The sequence below is a fragment of the Rattus rattus genome, chromosome 14, assembly GCF_011064425.1.
Source record: "Rattus rattus isolate New Zealand chromosome 14, Rrattus_CSIRO_v1, whole genome shotgun sequence".
Taxonomy (NCBI): Eukaryota; Metazoa; Chordata; class Mammalia; order Rodentia; family Muridae; genus Rattus; species Rattus rattus.
The window spans coordinates 234,460-247,748 of record NC_046167.1 but is presented as its reverse complement, the minus strand read 5'-3'; the positions used below and the strand labels follow the sequence as shown (position 1 = coordinate 247,748).

The 13,289-nt window shown below is 39.9% G+C and overlaps 1 protein-coding gene across 1 annotated transcript in view; it reads left to right on the top strand.

Annotated features, from left to right (window-relative positions):
* Chd1 (chromodomain helicase DNA binding protein 1) overlaps window positions 1-4,950 on the top strand; it is a 66,749-nt gene extending 61,799 nt beyond the window's left edge. Inside the window, exons 35-36 of the mRNA XM_032885230.1 lie at window positions 857-1,067; window positions 2,351-4,950. Of these exons, the coding sequence (XP_032741121.1) occupies window positions 857-1,067; window positions 2,351-2,678 (539 nt within the window). The 3' untranslated portion in view covers window positions 2,679-4,950. The remainder of the gene's footprint in view (window positions 1-856; window positions 1,068-2,350) is intronic.
* The last annotated feature ends 8,339 nt before the right edge of the window (window positions 4,951-13,289 follow it).

The window sequence follows — 13,289 nt, the reverse complement described above, 5'->3', positions numbered from 1 at the left end:
TTGCAATAAACACATTTATTCTGCAAGATGTCTAGCTCCTTAGCCCCTATTTCTTTTGTTTCTTAAATTATTTTTTAAAAAGTTATTCTTATTCAAAGTACTTTTATGTTGAGAAAATACTATTAACTAAAAGAATTAGATCATTTTCCTCTCTCTAATTTGCCTCTGTGCTTCTCAAGTTGATGGCCTCTTGTTCTTTGATTAGGGGTGTGTGTGTGTGTGTGTGTGTGTGTGTGTGTGTGTGTGTGTGTGTGCGTGCGTGCAAATGCATAAATAGAGCCTGTGAGTCAGTTTTTGTTGTTGTTTGTATATGGTTTCAGGGCTGATCCCTCTGCACTGGACAGCCAGTAGAGGCTCATCCCTGGGAGAGGCTAAAAGTTTTCCTTCAAGCAGTCACTAGTTGCCTATAGTTCTCTTTCGAGGGCTGGGACCCTGTAACATTTCCTCTTCCATATTTTATGTCCATTGGTATCACCATTGTTCTGGTCTTACAGCAGCAATAATTTCTAGGAGAGACTTGTATTACCACAGACTTCCTAGTACTTTGGCTTTTCCACCTCCTTCGCTACCAGACACAGAAGTTGTGGAATCAATGTATCCTTGGGGCTGAGCTCCCCAGGACCCAGTGGTAGCTTCCTTGGGTCCAGTTGGAGTTCTCTGTAATGGTCTCCACTTGCTATAAAGAGGCTCTGATGAGGCATGGTACCTACACTTACCTGCAGAACCCTTTAAAAGCTTTAGTTGTGTGCTTACAAACCATTCTTAAATACTTTAGCTATCTGTGTTTGAGGATTGATTTTGTTTGGGCAGGAGTTACTGTTACTTAAGTATTTGTAACATTTTATCTATCGGATAGACATGGAAAGGTTAAAAGAGAATACAAATCACGATGACAGCAGCAGGGACGGCTACTCTTCGGACAGACACTTATCTCAGTGCCATGATCATCACAAGGACCGACATCAGGGAGACTCTTATAAAAAGAGTGACTCTCGGAAGAGACCCTACTCCTCATTTAGCAACGGCAAAGACCATCGCGAGTGGGATCACTACAGGCAAGACAGTAGGTAAGCTGGAGGCCTGCTGTCAAAGTCTGCCTTCTTCCCATCCTTTTTCTCAATTGCATTTCCTGCATTTGGGGTAGAACTATACCATTTTCATGACAACAGATCAAGCATTTTTTTTATCAATAGAAGAATTGATAGTCCTTTTCATGTTAATATTTTTTTTTCTTTTTTTCAGAGCTGGGGACCGAACCCAGGGCCTTGCGCTTGCTAGGCAAGCGCTCTACCGCTGAGCTAAATCCCCAACCCCTTCATGTTAATATTTATAAATTTTTCTCCAAAGTGGCTTTGAAGTATTAAATTGACCTCAGAATATGCAATGAGAGTTGAAAGTTTTGTTGAAAGCACAGGCTTTTAATAGAGAGAATTCTGCTTTGGCCATTGAAATCCTTGGGAGGGGGAGCATATTTTAACTGCAAAATTCACTTTATTCCTTTATTGTGTAAAGAGTCTCCTTGCTAATGTAGGACCATTGCTACAATTAAACTCAGGAAATTGGGACGTAAAAGTAAAAGTCAGAAATAAATGGGAGGGGCTGCAGGTGCTGCTCTGAGAGCGCTCACCCAGTGTGGAGAAGTCCCATGTGACTTTCTGTGGTTTGGGTGTGCTCATGGCCATCACAGAATAATCCCTAATTATAGAAAGGCTTTCTGTTAGAGACATTAGAAAAAGAAAAGCTATATCTATATCTGTATATACCAGTAAATTCATGAGAAAGTGTTTGTGACAAGAATCTTTGACTAATAGGAGCATTTTATTTGAAAAGGCAAATATACCAGAGATCTTGTTCAGCTGCCAAATTGTATTATGGGGTGAATTTCTTGATGTGTGTGTTGACTTAGTACATAACTAGTTGAATGAGAAAATGTTTGACATCACAAACTAAAGAAGTTTCGTTTTAGGAATTTTCAGCCTGCATTCTGGCATTTTAAGTTTTTTTCCTAGAGATTTGTACAAGGCTTCAGTTTCAAGGGGAAACTGCATAGCTCTGGTTATTTCCGTGCGTCTCAGACACTGAGCCGCACTGATTCACATGGTTCTAAGTGAACGCAGATGCTCTCAGGTGTTCTCTTCAGATGCGTGAGCAGGATTTGTACAGAGATTTCTAGTGATTCCAGCTGCCGCATGAGTGGCTCTGTTGCAGTAGAGAAGTGATTCTAAGCTACTGTCATGAAATTCTGTGAGCTTCTGCATGATTAAAGTACATTTTAAAGTATTTATACTTTTCTGTATGGTTTTGTTTGGGAATTTTAACTTATACTAAAAGTCTCTTTCTCTTTCAGTAGGTACTATAGTGACAGAGAGAAACACAGAAAACTGGATGACCACAGGAGTCGCGAGCACAGGCCAAGCCTGGAAGGCAGCTTAAAGGACAGGTGTCACTCTGACCGCCGGTCTCACTCGGACCACCGCTCCAGCTCTGAGCACACTCATCATAAGTCTTCCAGGGACTATAGGTACCTCTCAGATTGGCAGCTGGACCACCGAGCTGCCAGCAGTGGCCCTAGATCTCCTTTAGATCAGAGGTCTCCATACGGCTCCAGGTCCCCATTTGAACATTCAGCTGAACACAGAAGTACACCTGAACACACCTGGAGTAGTCGGAAGACATAACAGACACTGATGGTTTTGTCTTTCTGGACTTCATTTTAGCCATAGATCATAAACCAACACAGTAATTGCCTTACATGACTTGAAAGATACAAACAGCTCTTCTATCTATCGGTAGCAGTATTGTTACTTCTTTCCAGGACGCAAGGTCTATTATCCCAACAGAAGAGAAGATATTTTTATATTTAAGGATTATGCTGCACTGTACTGCAATACTGTAGTACCTTTTTTTCTTTTTTTAAAGAAATGGAAAATGTTTACTATACCAGGGACCTCAGCACTGCCCTCCCGTGTAGGCTGTATAAAACTGTTTATACGTCAGTGATTTTAGACTGACTCCATTTAAATTATGTTTGTATATGAACTTTACTCTGACCTGTGATCATGTTTCAGGAAGGAATGAAAGAGAGGTCTTTTCTTAATAAAGAAAAATCGCTCAAGGACTTTGTTCACTTTCCAAAGCTACTTGTTTACATTGTACACTGCGACCACCTTGCCGCTTCCCGTCACAAGCTTGAATATTTAAATCCTGTACTGAAGTCTGTAAGATAGCCGGGAACTTCCTGTTTGTGATTATTATTATGCCTTTTTACAGAAGAAGATGGCTGTAAATTATTGTAAATGTATAAATGAGCTTTTCTTCCTTACCCTTCTCAGGCTTCTTCTGACTGTTCCTTTCCCTACCAACTCAGGCCTTCTTATTAAAAAAAAAAAATCAGTGTAATAACACTCTTTAATGATTTGTCTCGATGGAATCATTGTTTAGAATGTAAAAATGGGGAAAGGGGCCACTTATTTCATTTCGTCCTCTTTTTATATTGAATATTTTTGTTAGATACATGTTTTACCCCTCCTTTTTAAAGTCAATATTGTGTTTGTAGTTTTTACAGAAGAAGAAGTGGTGAGGGTTACATGTGAGATAGAAACTTGATGCTCTGGGAAAGTTTGCAGATGCATTTGGTTTAAAAGGGTAGGTGTGTGAACACTTTCAAAATCCAGACTGGCCAAACGTTCTTGTGAGTCCATTTGTTTTCCCTCTCATGTGGGCAATAATGTCAAATGTGCTATGCAGCCAGGCTAACATTTTAGACGGACTTGATTGACTTTTTAATATAAACTGTTACAGTGCACACTGATTGTACATAAAACCTTATATATGACAAATTAAATTCTAAGAAAAAGGATATGTGGGCTCCTGGAGTTTCTGCTGCATCCTTGTTTCCTCAAGCATTTAATCTTTTGTTTTAAGTAACTGCTGCCAGAAGGAAAGGTGTTTTGGTAAACAATTGAATTGATAATATGTAATCCTAAACTCTTACTGTGTGGACGAATCTGTCTTCTGTGAAGTAGAACAGATGACAGACGTCTTGGCTTCCTGTGGGCATTCTCCTAGGATGCCTTACTCATCCACCCCCTTCTCCTTACACTCAGTGGGGATTTTGTATGTATGTTGTGTAGCCATGAATAACGTTTACTCCTGGTCTCCATGGGGCAACCTAAAGTTAGTCTGTGGCTTTATATTTTTATATCTTCCTTTTACATGATTAAATATGAAATTTATGCTGTGTATACAAACAGACTTTTCTTTTCAAAGCAGTTTCATCTCTGGCCTAAAGTTATCCCGAAGCAGACAATGTATTTTTATTCTTGATATGCAAGGTAATGCGTTGGGGAATAACTCAACTTTTAAACATCTAGTTTTAATTAAAGATAAAAATGATGATAGTATATTCAGTGCTGGCACACAACTTTTAACATTTTTCACTTTCCTCCACTTTTAATGTAAATGATCATTTAATTCCCAAAGAACACTTCCCACAATCCTGATAAACAGCAAATAGCTCAGGGTCGGCGCTACATGCCTTTGCGGCTAAGTCATTTGCTTAAAAGCCTGTTGTAGAGACTTTGCGAAAAATTATGCAATTTTGGAGAATGGGCTGGGTTTTTTTTTTCTTTTTTTCTTTTTAACAATTTGACATTTAATTGCATTAACTTGCTGAGGTGAATGAGCAATCTTAAACCTGTATGTAACGTTTGAGTGTTATTTGTAAAAAGTAAACAGTTACACAGTAAAGGAGCAAGCCATAAAGTTACTGAGATGCAGGGACAGCAGCAGTCCGGGGCATTACCCACATGCTTACTTTTGTCTCTTACATGCTCATTCTGCTTCTCTGTCCACTTGTTTACCTTTTAAAGATGAGAGATTACGCATAGCATTGTACCAACTAACCTTCCATTTTAATAATAAACAATAAACGATTCTTATAAAAAGCAATGGCTTGTCTGCTTATAAAGAAAACCCTCTGTGTTTAGGGCGTGAGTGAGTCTTCAGACCGGAAACCAGTGAGACAAGACCGCTACAGCAGTTGCAGAGTGCTGTAAACCATTGCAGTTTGTATGATGGAGCCTTTGGTTAACCATGTGGACATTTCAGTTATTTTTGCAACGTGCAGTGAAAGGGTTGAGTGGATTTTATGGTAAGATTATTTGAGAACACTCACCAACCTTCTATGGTTTTTGTTTTGTGACATTATTTTCTCTACACCTGGAACTCACTACACAGGCCAGCCTGCCTTGGAAAAGCTATCCCACATTGATTTTCCCTTCCCTCCAAATACCACATAATTCCCATATACCCCTCCCTGCTCTCTTTCCTGCCCTCAGTTCTTTTTTTTTTTTTTTACTATGAGTGTGTGTGTGTGTGTGTGTGTGTGTGTGTGTGTGTGTGTGTGTGTGAGTGAACATTTATAAACGTAACCCGCTCAGTCTGTGTAACATCACTTGTGTGTATGTTTTCAGGGCTGACCGTTTGGTATTGGATAAGCAGTTGGCATGCTCCTCCCTGGGGAAGACTTCCCCCACGCCTGCAGTTCTTCTTGTGGGGTTGAGGCCTCCCAGGCTTTCCCCGTCCGCTTTGGCATATCATTTTTTGCAGCTCATGTTTAGGTAGTTTTCTCTGCACTCCACTAACTTCTTGGTATAAACTACTTAGTTTTGTAAGGAACTGTTGTAGTTATATGCAGTAGCTTAAAGGAGGTGAGGCTTAGGGCTTGGGAAAACAACTAGTCATTGTATTGAAAGTGGATTTTAAGATTTACCAGCTTCATCTAAATGTGAAGCCACCTTGGTTAAAATTTTTAGTGGTTCATTACTCAGCAAACAAGTTTTAGGTGCTTCTGAATCGGTACATAAATGAATAGAATCTTTATCAAACATTGCAATTCAAGACAAGCCTTCATCCTTTGCCATGGCATTGGATATAAGGTCTGTGGAGGGAGGTGAATGGGACAGCAGTTTCAATATCTGTAGGTAACTTTTGGGTTAAAATTTTTAGAATGTTCAGTTATCAGTATTTGGAAGAAAACATTTAGTTCCATTGAGATTAAATTATGTTTTCTCCAGTGAATGACTTTTGTAGAAACTTAAGCTCATTTTTTTTTTCTTTAAGTTAAACGTAAGTACAGATATAAATTCTTCAGGCATCCTTCCCATACTGGGGCATTTATCCAAAGGTGCACCTTGTACTATAGCAAAGAGGGAGAAACAAGCTACCAAACAAAATGCTTTCAATTCTGCGATTGGCTCTAGGGAAATCTCTTTTCTTCCTTCTCTCTCTCTCTCTCTCTCTCTCTCTCTCTCTCTCTCTCTCTCTCTCTCTCTCTCTCTCTCTCTCTCTCTCTCTCTGTCTCTGTCTCTGTCTCTTTCTTTCTATGTTTCTTTGTATTTTGATACATGGTTTCTCTGTGTAGTCTTGACTGTCCTGGTCTCACTCTGTAGACCAGGGTGGCCTCAAACTCAGAGATCTGCCTGTCTCTGCCTCCCTCTCAAGTGTTGGGATTAAGGGTGTTGGGACACGCTGCACATTTTTTTTTTTTTGAGGAATTTTAGTTTTTGATGACATAAAATTGGCACCATGCAGAAAATATTCACCTCTTTTAGCAGATACAGCATTCTATGCACATTATGGTCTGTATGAGGAAGTGAAAAACAGAACTACCCAGCAGAATATTAGTTTACACATGTGAAACAAAACCAAGCAACGGCTGGATTTTCTATGAACTTACCACAGAAATAGTACACACCATTTGACTAGAAATTTTTCTTTTCACAGTTTGCTGAGCACCGAATCTCGTTTTTAGTTTTCTGAGACCAGGCATCCATGTGCTGCGCTCCTGGCTTTGCTCTGATCATGTGTATTTATGTCCTTAGGCCAACCGCGCACCTTCTGTTTTTCACCACTGATGAAAGTACACTTTCAAGTTTACAAGTGAAAGTCCTGTGTACTTTTTCAGAATTACTCCGATTCGTTGGAATTCTTTGCTCTCACATTTTATAAGCAGCCTCCTGAGTGGAGGACACTGGGGAATAGTCCCAGGACTAAGACTTCCAACTCACGAATGTAGGTCTCCATTATTAACATTTTCTGTCATTGCGGCATTACACTTTTTTTTTTTTTTTTTGTAAATGTTAGATATTTAATAGCTTACATAATTGTAACTTAAGATTTCATGAAACACTTGTTTTTATGACTGTGACTTCTGGCCTTGATACACATTTTCTTTCTCTTTTTTGGGGGATGGTGGTTGGGCAATTACAGCTGGACAGGGTCTTACTATTTAGCCCTGGCTTGCTTGGAACTGACATATGGCTCTGTCTCATTTTGCCTCCCATGTGCTGGGGTTAAAGGCCTATGGCATCCCCACCCACCTAGCCCCGTGTACGAATCTGTGAAGTCTCTATAGCCATTAGATGATTTTGGTGGCACGGGGTCGGTCCCCTTGGCTCTGCTGTGTTATTTTTCTGTGCTGTATTGGTGACCTCACAGTACTTGCTTTTTCCAGAGCGTTTTGAAGCATTGGACTCTATTGGTGATGTTGAACCATACAGGAGAGCTGCCATTCACACTGAGCCTGTAAGTATTCACTGTGATGTAACTGTCCCTATCTGCTTTACTTCAACTACACAATTCATTCTTCCAGCTCCCCTCAAAGGGCTTTGTCACTCTTTGGGATTCACTGTTTGGTGATCTCCGCTGTTGTGAGTTAAAAAAAAAAAATTATTAGGACTCACTAGTTTTCTAATTTTTTTGTTTTTGTATGAGTGGAGCATTCTTTTGTAAATTATCCATGTTCTAAGAAGTGACACTTTAAAGTGAATTGCTCCTTTGATTTTCTTTCTTTTTTTTTTTTTTGTCAACTTTATCCAGAAACTCTATGTACAATAAAATATACATGGTGCGCTATAAATGTGAGCTCCGGCAATGCTATCCTGCCATAATGATGAAGGATATTTTCACCCCTCTGAAAGTTTTCACTGTGCCCCTTCCTGACAAACCACATACTGAGCTGCCTCAAGCTACACGAGCTCAGATTTGTCCTGCCAGGATTTGAAGTAGGTGAGATCACAGGGTGCACACTCGTTCCATCTGACTTCCTTTGTCCAACACTGTGTTTCTGAGACTCTTTATACTTTGCGTGTCAGTAGTCCATGCTGGTTTTCGTTTGTTTTTAATTGAGGGGAGGTTGGCTGGAGGTGGAATGGACTCAGGACCCATGCTGGCTTCTGACTCACTTTACTTCTGAGGAGAGCCCTGAACTTCTGATCCTCCTGCCTTTCATCAGCCAAGTGATGCCACGGCTGACTGTGTTCATTCCTACCCTCTCTCGATATTCTCAATTCCTTGTTTCCAGCTAAGAGGAGTGACATTTCTATGGGTTTCTTTTGCAAATTGTTTCACATGTTTCACAAAATGTTTTTGGCCTGGTCATGTGGTAAGAGCTTTGAATCTTTTGAAGTTTTAATGTTATTTTATGGGAACAGACACACACACACACACATACACACACACACACACACACACACACACAGAGAGAGAGAGAGAGAGAGAGAGAGAGAGAGAGAGAGTGAGTTGTGAGTATTCTCCCACACATACTCTATTATTTCCCTTTTCTATCAATCCCCGCTGATCCCTATTAATTCCTTGCGCAGATTCATGATTTAGAGGTTGGTTTTATGACCCCCCCCCTTTTGTGACCATTGTATCGGAACTATCTATTGGAGTTTGAAATAAGGATAAACATATACTGACCAATTTTTCATTTGTGTGTGTGACACAGTCCCTTTCATGCCTCTTAAACATTACACTGCTGTAGTTCCTGTGCTGTGTAACAGCACACCGGAACTTCCTGCTCTTATCTCAGTGTGACCTAGTTCCCTGTTACCCCACCCCCACCCCACCTCTGGCCAGCGTCCCACAGGCACCACTCATTCTTGGAAACTAACCTTTGAGAGTCCACACACAGTGAGACACAGTGCTTGACTCTGCCTGTCTTATCTCAGTATAGCCTCATTCCCATCAGTGTCATACGTGACATTTCATCACTTTATGAGGCAATGTCATACCACCTTTCCCCACCCTCCCAGTCTGTTGTCCATTGTGAATTTCTGTTTTGTGGTTATTGTCAGTAAATGCTGCAGAGAACTTGGGCATGTGGCTATCTCTTTAACATACGATTTTCTTTCCTTTGACAATATACCATCTGGTGGAATTCATTGGGTCATGTTGTAGTTCCTTTTTTTTTTTTTTCTCATCTTTATTAACTTGGGTATTTCTTATTTACATTTCGATTGTTATTCCCTTTCCGGTTTCGCCAACATCCCCTAATCCTCCCCTCCCCTTCTTTATGGGGTGTTCCTCCCATCCTCCCCCATTACGCCTTCCCCCAACAAACATGTTCACTGGGGGTTCAGTCTTGGCAGGACCCAGGGCTTCCCCTTCCACTGGTGCTCTTACTAGGATATTCATTGCTACCTATGAGGTCAGAGTCCAGGGTCAGTCCATGTATAGTCTTTGGGTAGTGGTTTAGTCCCTGGAAGCTCTGTTGGCATTGTTGTACATATGGGGTCTCGAGCCCCTTCAAGCTCTTCCAGTTCTTTCTCTGATTCCTTCAACGGGGGTCCCGTTCTCAGTTCAGTGGTTTGCTGCTGGCATTTGCCTATATATTTGCTGTATTCTGGCTGTGTCTCTCAGGAGAGATCTACATCTGGTTCCTGTTGCCCTGCACTTCTTTGCTTAATCCATCTTATCTAGTTTCATAGCTGTATATGTATGGGCCACATGTGGGGCAGGCTCTGAAAGGGTGTTCCTTCTGCCTCTGTTCTAAACTTTGCCTCCCTATTCTCTCCCAAGGGTATTCTTGTTCCCCTTTTAAAGAAGGAGTGAAGCATTCACATTTTGATCATCTGTCTTGAGTTTCATTTGTTCTAGACTTCTAGGGTAATTCAAGCATTTGAGCTAATAGCCACTTATCAATGAGTGCATACCATGTGTGTTTTTCTGTGATTGGGTTACTTCACTCAGGATGATATTTTCCAGTTCCATCCATTTGCCTATGAATTTCACAAAGTCATTGTTTTTGATAGCTGAGTAATATTCCATTGTGTAGATGTACCACATTTTCGGTATCCATTCCTCTGTTGAAGGGCATCTGGGTTCTTTCCAGCTTCTGGCTATTAAAAATAAGGCTGCTATGAACATAGTGGAGCATATGTCTTTGTTATATGTTGGGGCATCTTTTGGGTATATGCCCAAGAGAGGTATAGCTGGGTCCTCAGGTAGTTCAATGCCCAATTTTCTGAGGAATTTCCAGAATGGTTGTACCAGTCTGCAATTCCACCAACAATGGAGGAGTGTTCCTCTTTCTCCACATCCTTGCCAGCACCTGCTGTCGCCTGGGTTTTTGCTCTTAGCCATTCTCACTGGTGTGAGGTGAAATCTCAGGGTTGTTCTGATTTGCATTTCTCTTATGACTAAAGATGTTGAACATTTCTTTAGGTGTTTCTCAGCCATTCGGCATTCCTCAACTGTGAATTCTTTTTTTAGCTCTGAACCCCATCTTTTAATAGGGTTATTTGTCTCCCTGTGGTCTAACTTCTTGAGTTCTTTGTATATTTTGGATATAGGCCCTCTATCAGTTGTAGGATTGGTAAAGATCTTTTCCCAATCTGTTGGTTGCCGTTTTGTCCTAACCACAGTGTCCTTTGCCTTACAGAAGCTTTGTAGTTTTATGAGATCCCATTTGTCGATTCTTTATCTTAGAGCATAAGCCATTGGTATTTTGTTCAGGAAATTTTCTCCAGTGCCCATGTGTTCAAGATTCTTCCCCACTTTTTCTTTTATTAGTTTGAGTGTATCTGGTTTGATGTGGAGGTCCTTGATCCACTTAGACTTAAGCTTTGTACAGGGTGATTGATAAGCATGGATTGATCTGCATTCTTCTACATGCTGACCTCCAGTTGATCCAGCACCATTTGCTGAAAATGCTATCTTTTTTCCATTGGATGGTTTTGGCTCCTTTGTCAAAAATCAAGTGACCATAGGTGTGTGGGTTCATTTCTGGGTCTTTAGTTCTATTCCAGTGGTCTATCTGTCTGTCTCTGTACCAATACCATGCAGATTTTATCACTATTGCTCTGTAATACTGCTTGAGTTCAGGGATAGTGATTCCCCCAGAAGTCCTTTTATTGTTGAGGGTAGTTTTAGGTATCCTGGGTTTTTTGTTATTCCAGATGAATTTGCAAATTGTTCTGTCTAACTCTCTGAAGAATTGGACTGGTATTTTGATGGGGATTGCATTGAATCTGTAGATCACTTTTGGTAAAATGGCCATTTTTACTATATTAATCCTGCCAATCCATGAGCATGGGAGATCTTTCCATCTTCTGAGGTCTTCTTCAATTTCTTTCTTCAGAGGCTTGAAGTTCTTATCATACAGATCTTTTACTTGCTTGGTTAAAGTCACACCGAAGTATTTTATATTATTTGGGACTATTATGAAGGATGTCATTTCCCTAATTTCTTTCTCGTTCTATATTCAACAGTAGAGGAAGGCTACTGATTTATTTGAGTTAATTTTATAACCAGCCACTTTGCTGAAGTTGTTTATCAGCTTTAGTAGTTCTCTGGTGGAACTTTTGGGATCACTTAAGTATACTATCATATCATCTGCAAATAGTGATATTTTGACTTCTTCTTTTCCAATCTGTATCCCTTTGATTTCCTTTTGTTGTCTGATTGCTCTGGCTAGAACTTCAAGAACTATATTGAATAAGTAGGGAGAGAGTGGGCAGCCTTGTCTAGTCCCTGATTTCAGTGGGATTGCTTCAAGTTTCTCTCCATTTAGTTTAATGTTAGCAACTGGTTTGCTGAATATGGCTTTTACTATGTTTAGATATGGACCTTGAATTCCTATTCTTTCTAGGACTTTTATCATGAAGGGGTGTTGAATTTTGTCAAATGCTTTCTCAGCATCTAATGAAATGATCATGTGGTTTTTATCTTTCAGTTTGTTCATATAGTGGATTATGTTGATGGTTTTCTGTATATTAAACCATCCCTGCATGCCTGGGATGAAGCCTATGTGATCAAGTAGGATGATTGTTTTGATGTTCTCTTGGATTCGGTTTGCCAGAATTTTATTGAGTATTTTTGTGTCGATATTCATAAGGGAAATTGGTCTGAAGTTCTCTTTCTTTGTTGGGTCTTTGTGTGGTTTAGGTATAAGAGAAATTGTGGCTTCATAGAAGGAATTTGGTAGCGCTCCATCTGTTTCAATTTTGTGGAATAGTTTGGATAGTATTGGTATGAGGTCTTCTATGAAGGTCTGATAGATTCTGCACTGAACCTATCTGGCCCTGGGTTCTTTTTGGTTGGGAGACCTTTAATGACTGCTTCTATTTCTGTAGGAAATATGGGGTTGTTTAAATGGCTTATCTGTTCCTGATTTAACTTTGGTTCCTTGTATCTGTCTAGGAAATTGTCCATTTCCTGCAGATTTTCAAGTTTTGTTGAATATAGGCTTTTGTCGTAGGATCTGATGATTTTTTAAATTTCCTTTGATTCTGTAGTTATGTTTCCCTTTTCATTTCTGATTTCGTTAATTTGCGCACACTCTCTGTGTCCTCTTGTTAGTCTGCCTAAGGGTTTATCTATCTTGTTGATTTTCTCAAAGAACCAACTTTTGGTTCTGTTGATTCTTTCTATGGTCCTTTTTGTTTCTACTTCATTGATTTCAGCTCTGAATTTGATTATTTCCTGCCTTCTACCCCTCCTGGGTGTATTTGCTTCTTTTTGTTCTAGATCTGTCAAGCTGCTGATATATGCTCTCTCCTGTTTCTTTCTGCAGGCACGCAGAGCTATGAGTTTTCCTCTTAGCACAGCTTTCATTGTGTCCCATAAGTTTGGGTATGTCGTACCTTCATTTTCATTAAATTCTAAGAAGTCTTTAATTTCTTTCTTTATTTCTTCCTTGACCAGGTTATCGTTGAGTAGAGCATTGTTCAGCTTCCACGTATATGTGGGCATTCTTCCCTTATTGTTATTGAAGACCAGCTTTAGGCCGTGGTGGTCTGATAGGACGCATGGGATTATTTCTATCTTTCTATATCTGTTGAGGCCTGTTTTTTGACCAATTATATGGTCAATTTTGGAGAAAGTACCATGAGGTAGTGAGAAGAAGGTATATTCTTTTGTTTTAGTATAGAATGTTCTATAAATATCTGTTAAGTTCATTTGGTTCCTGACTTCTTTTAGTCTGTCTATGTCTCTGTTTAATT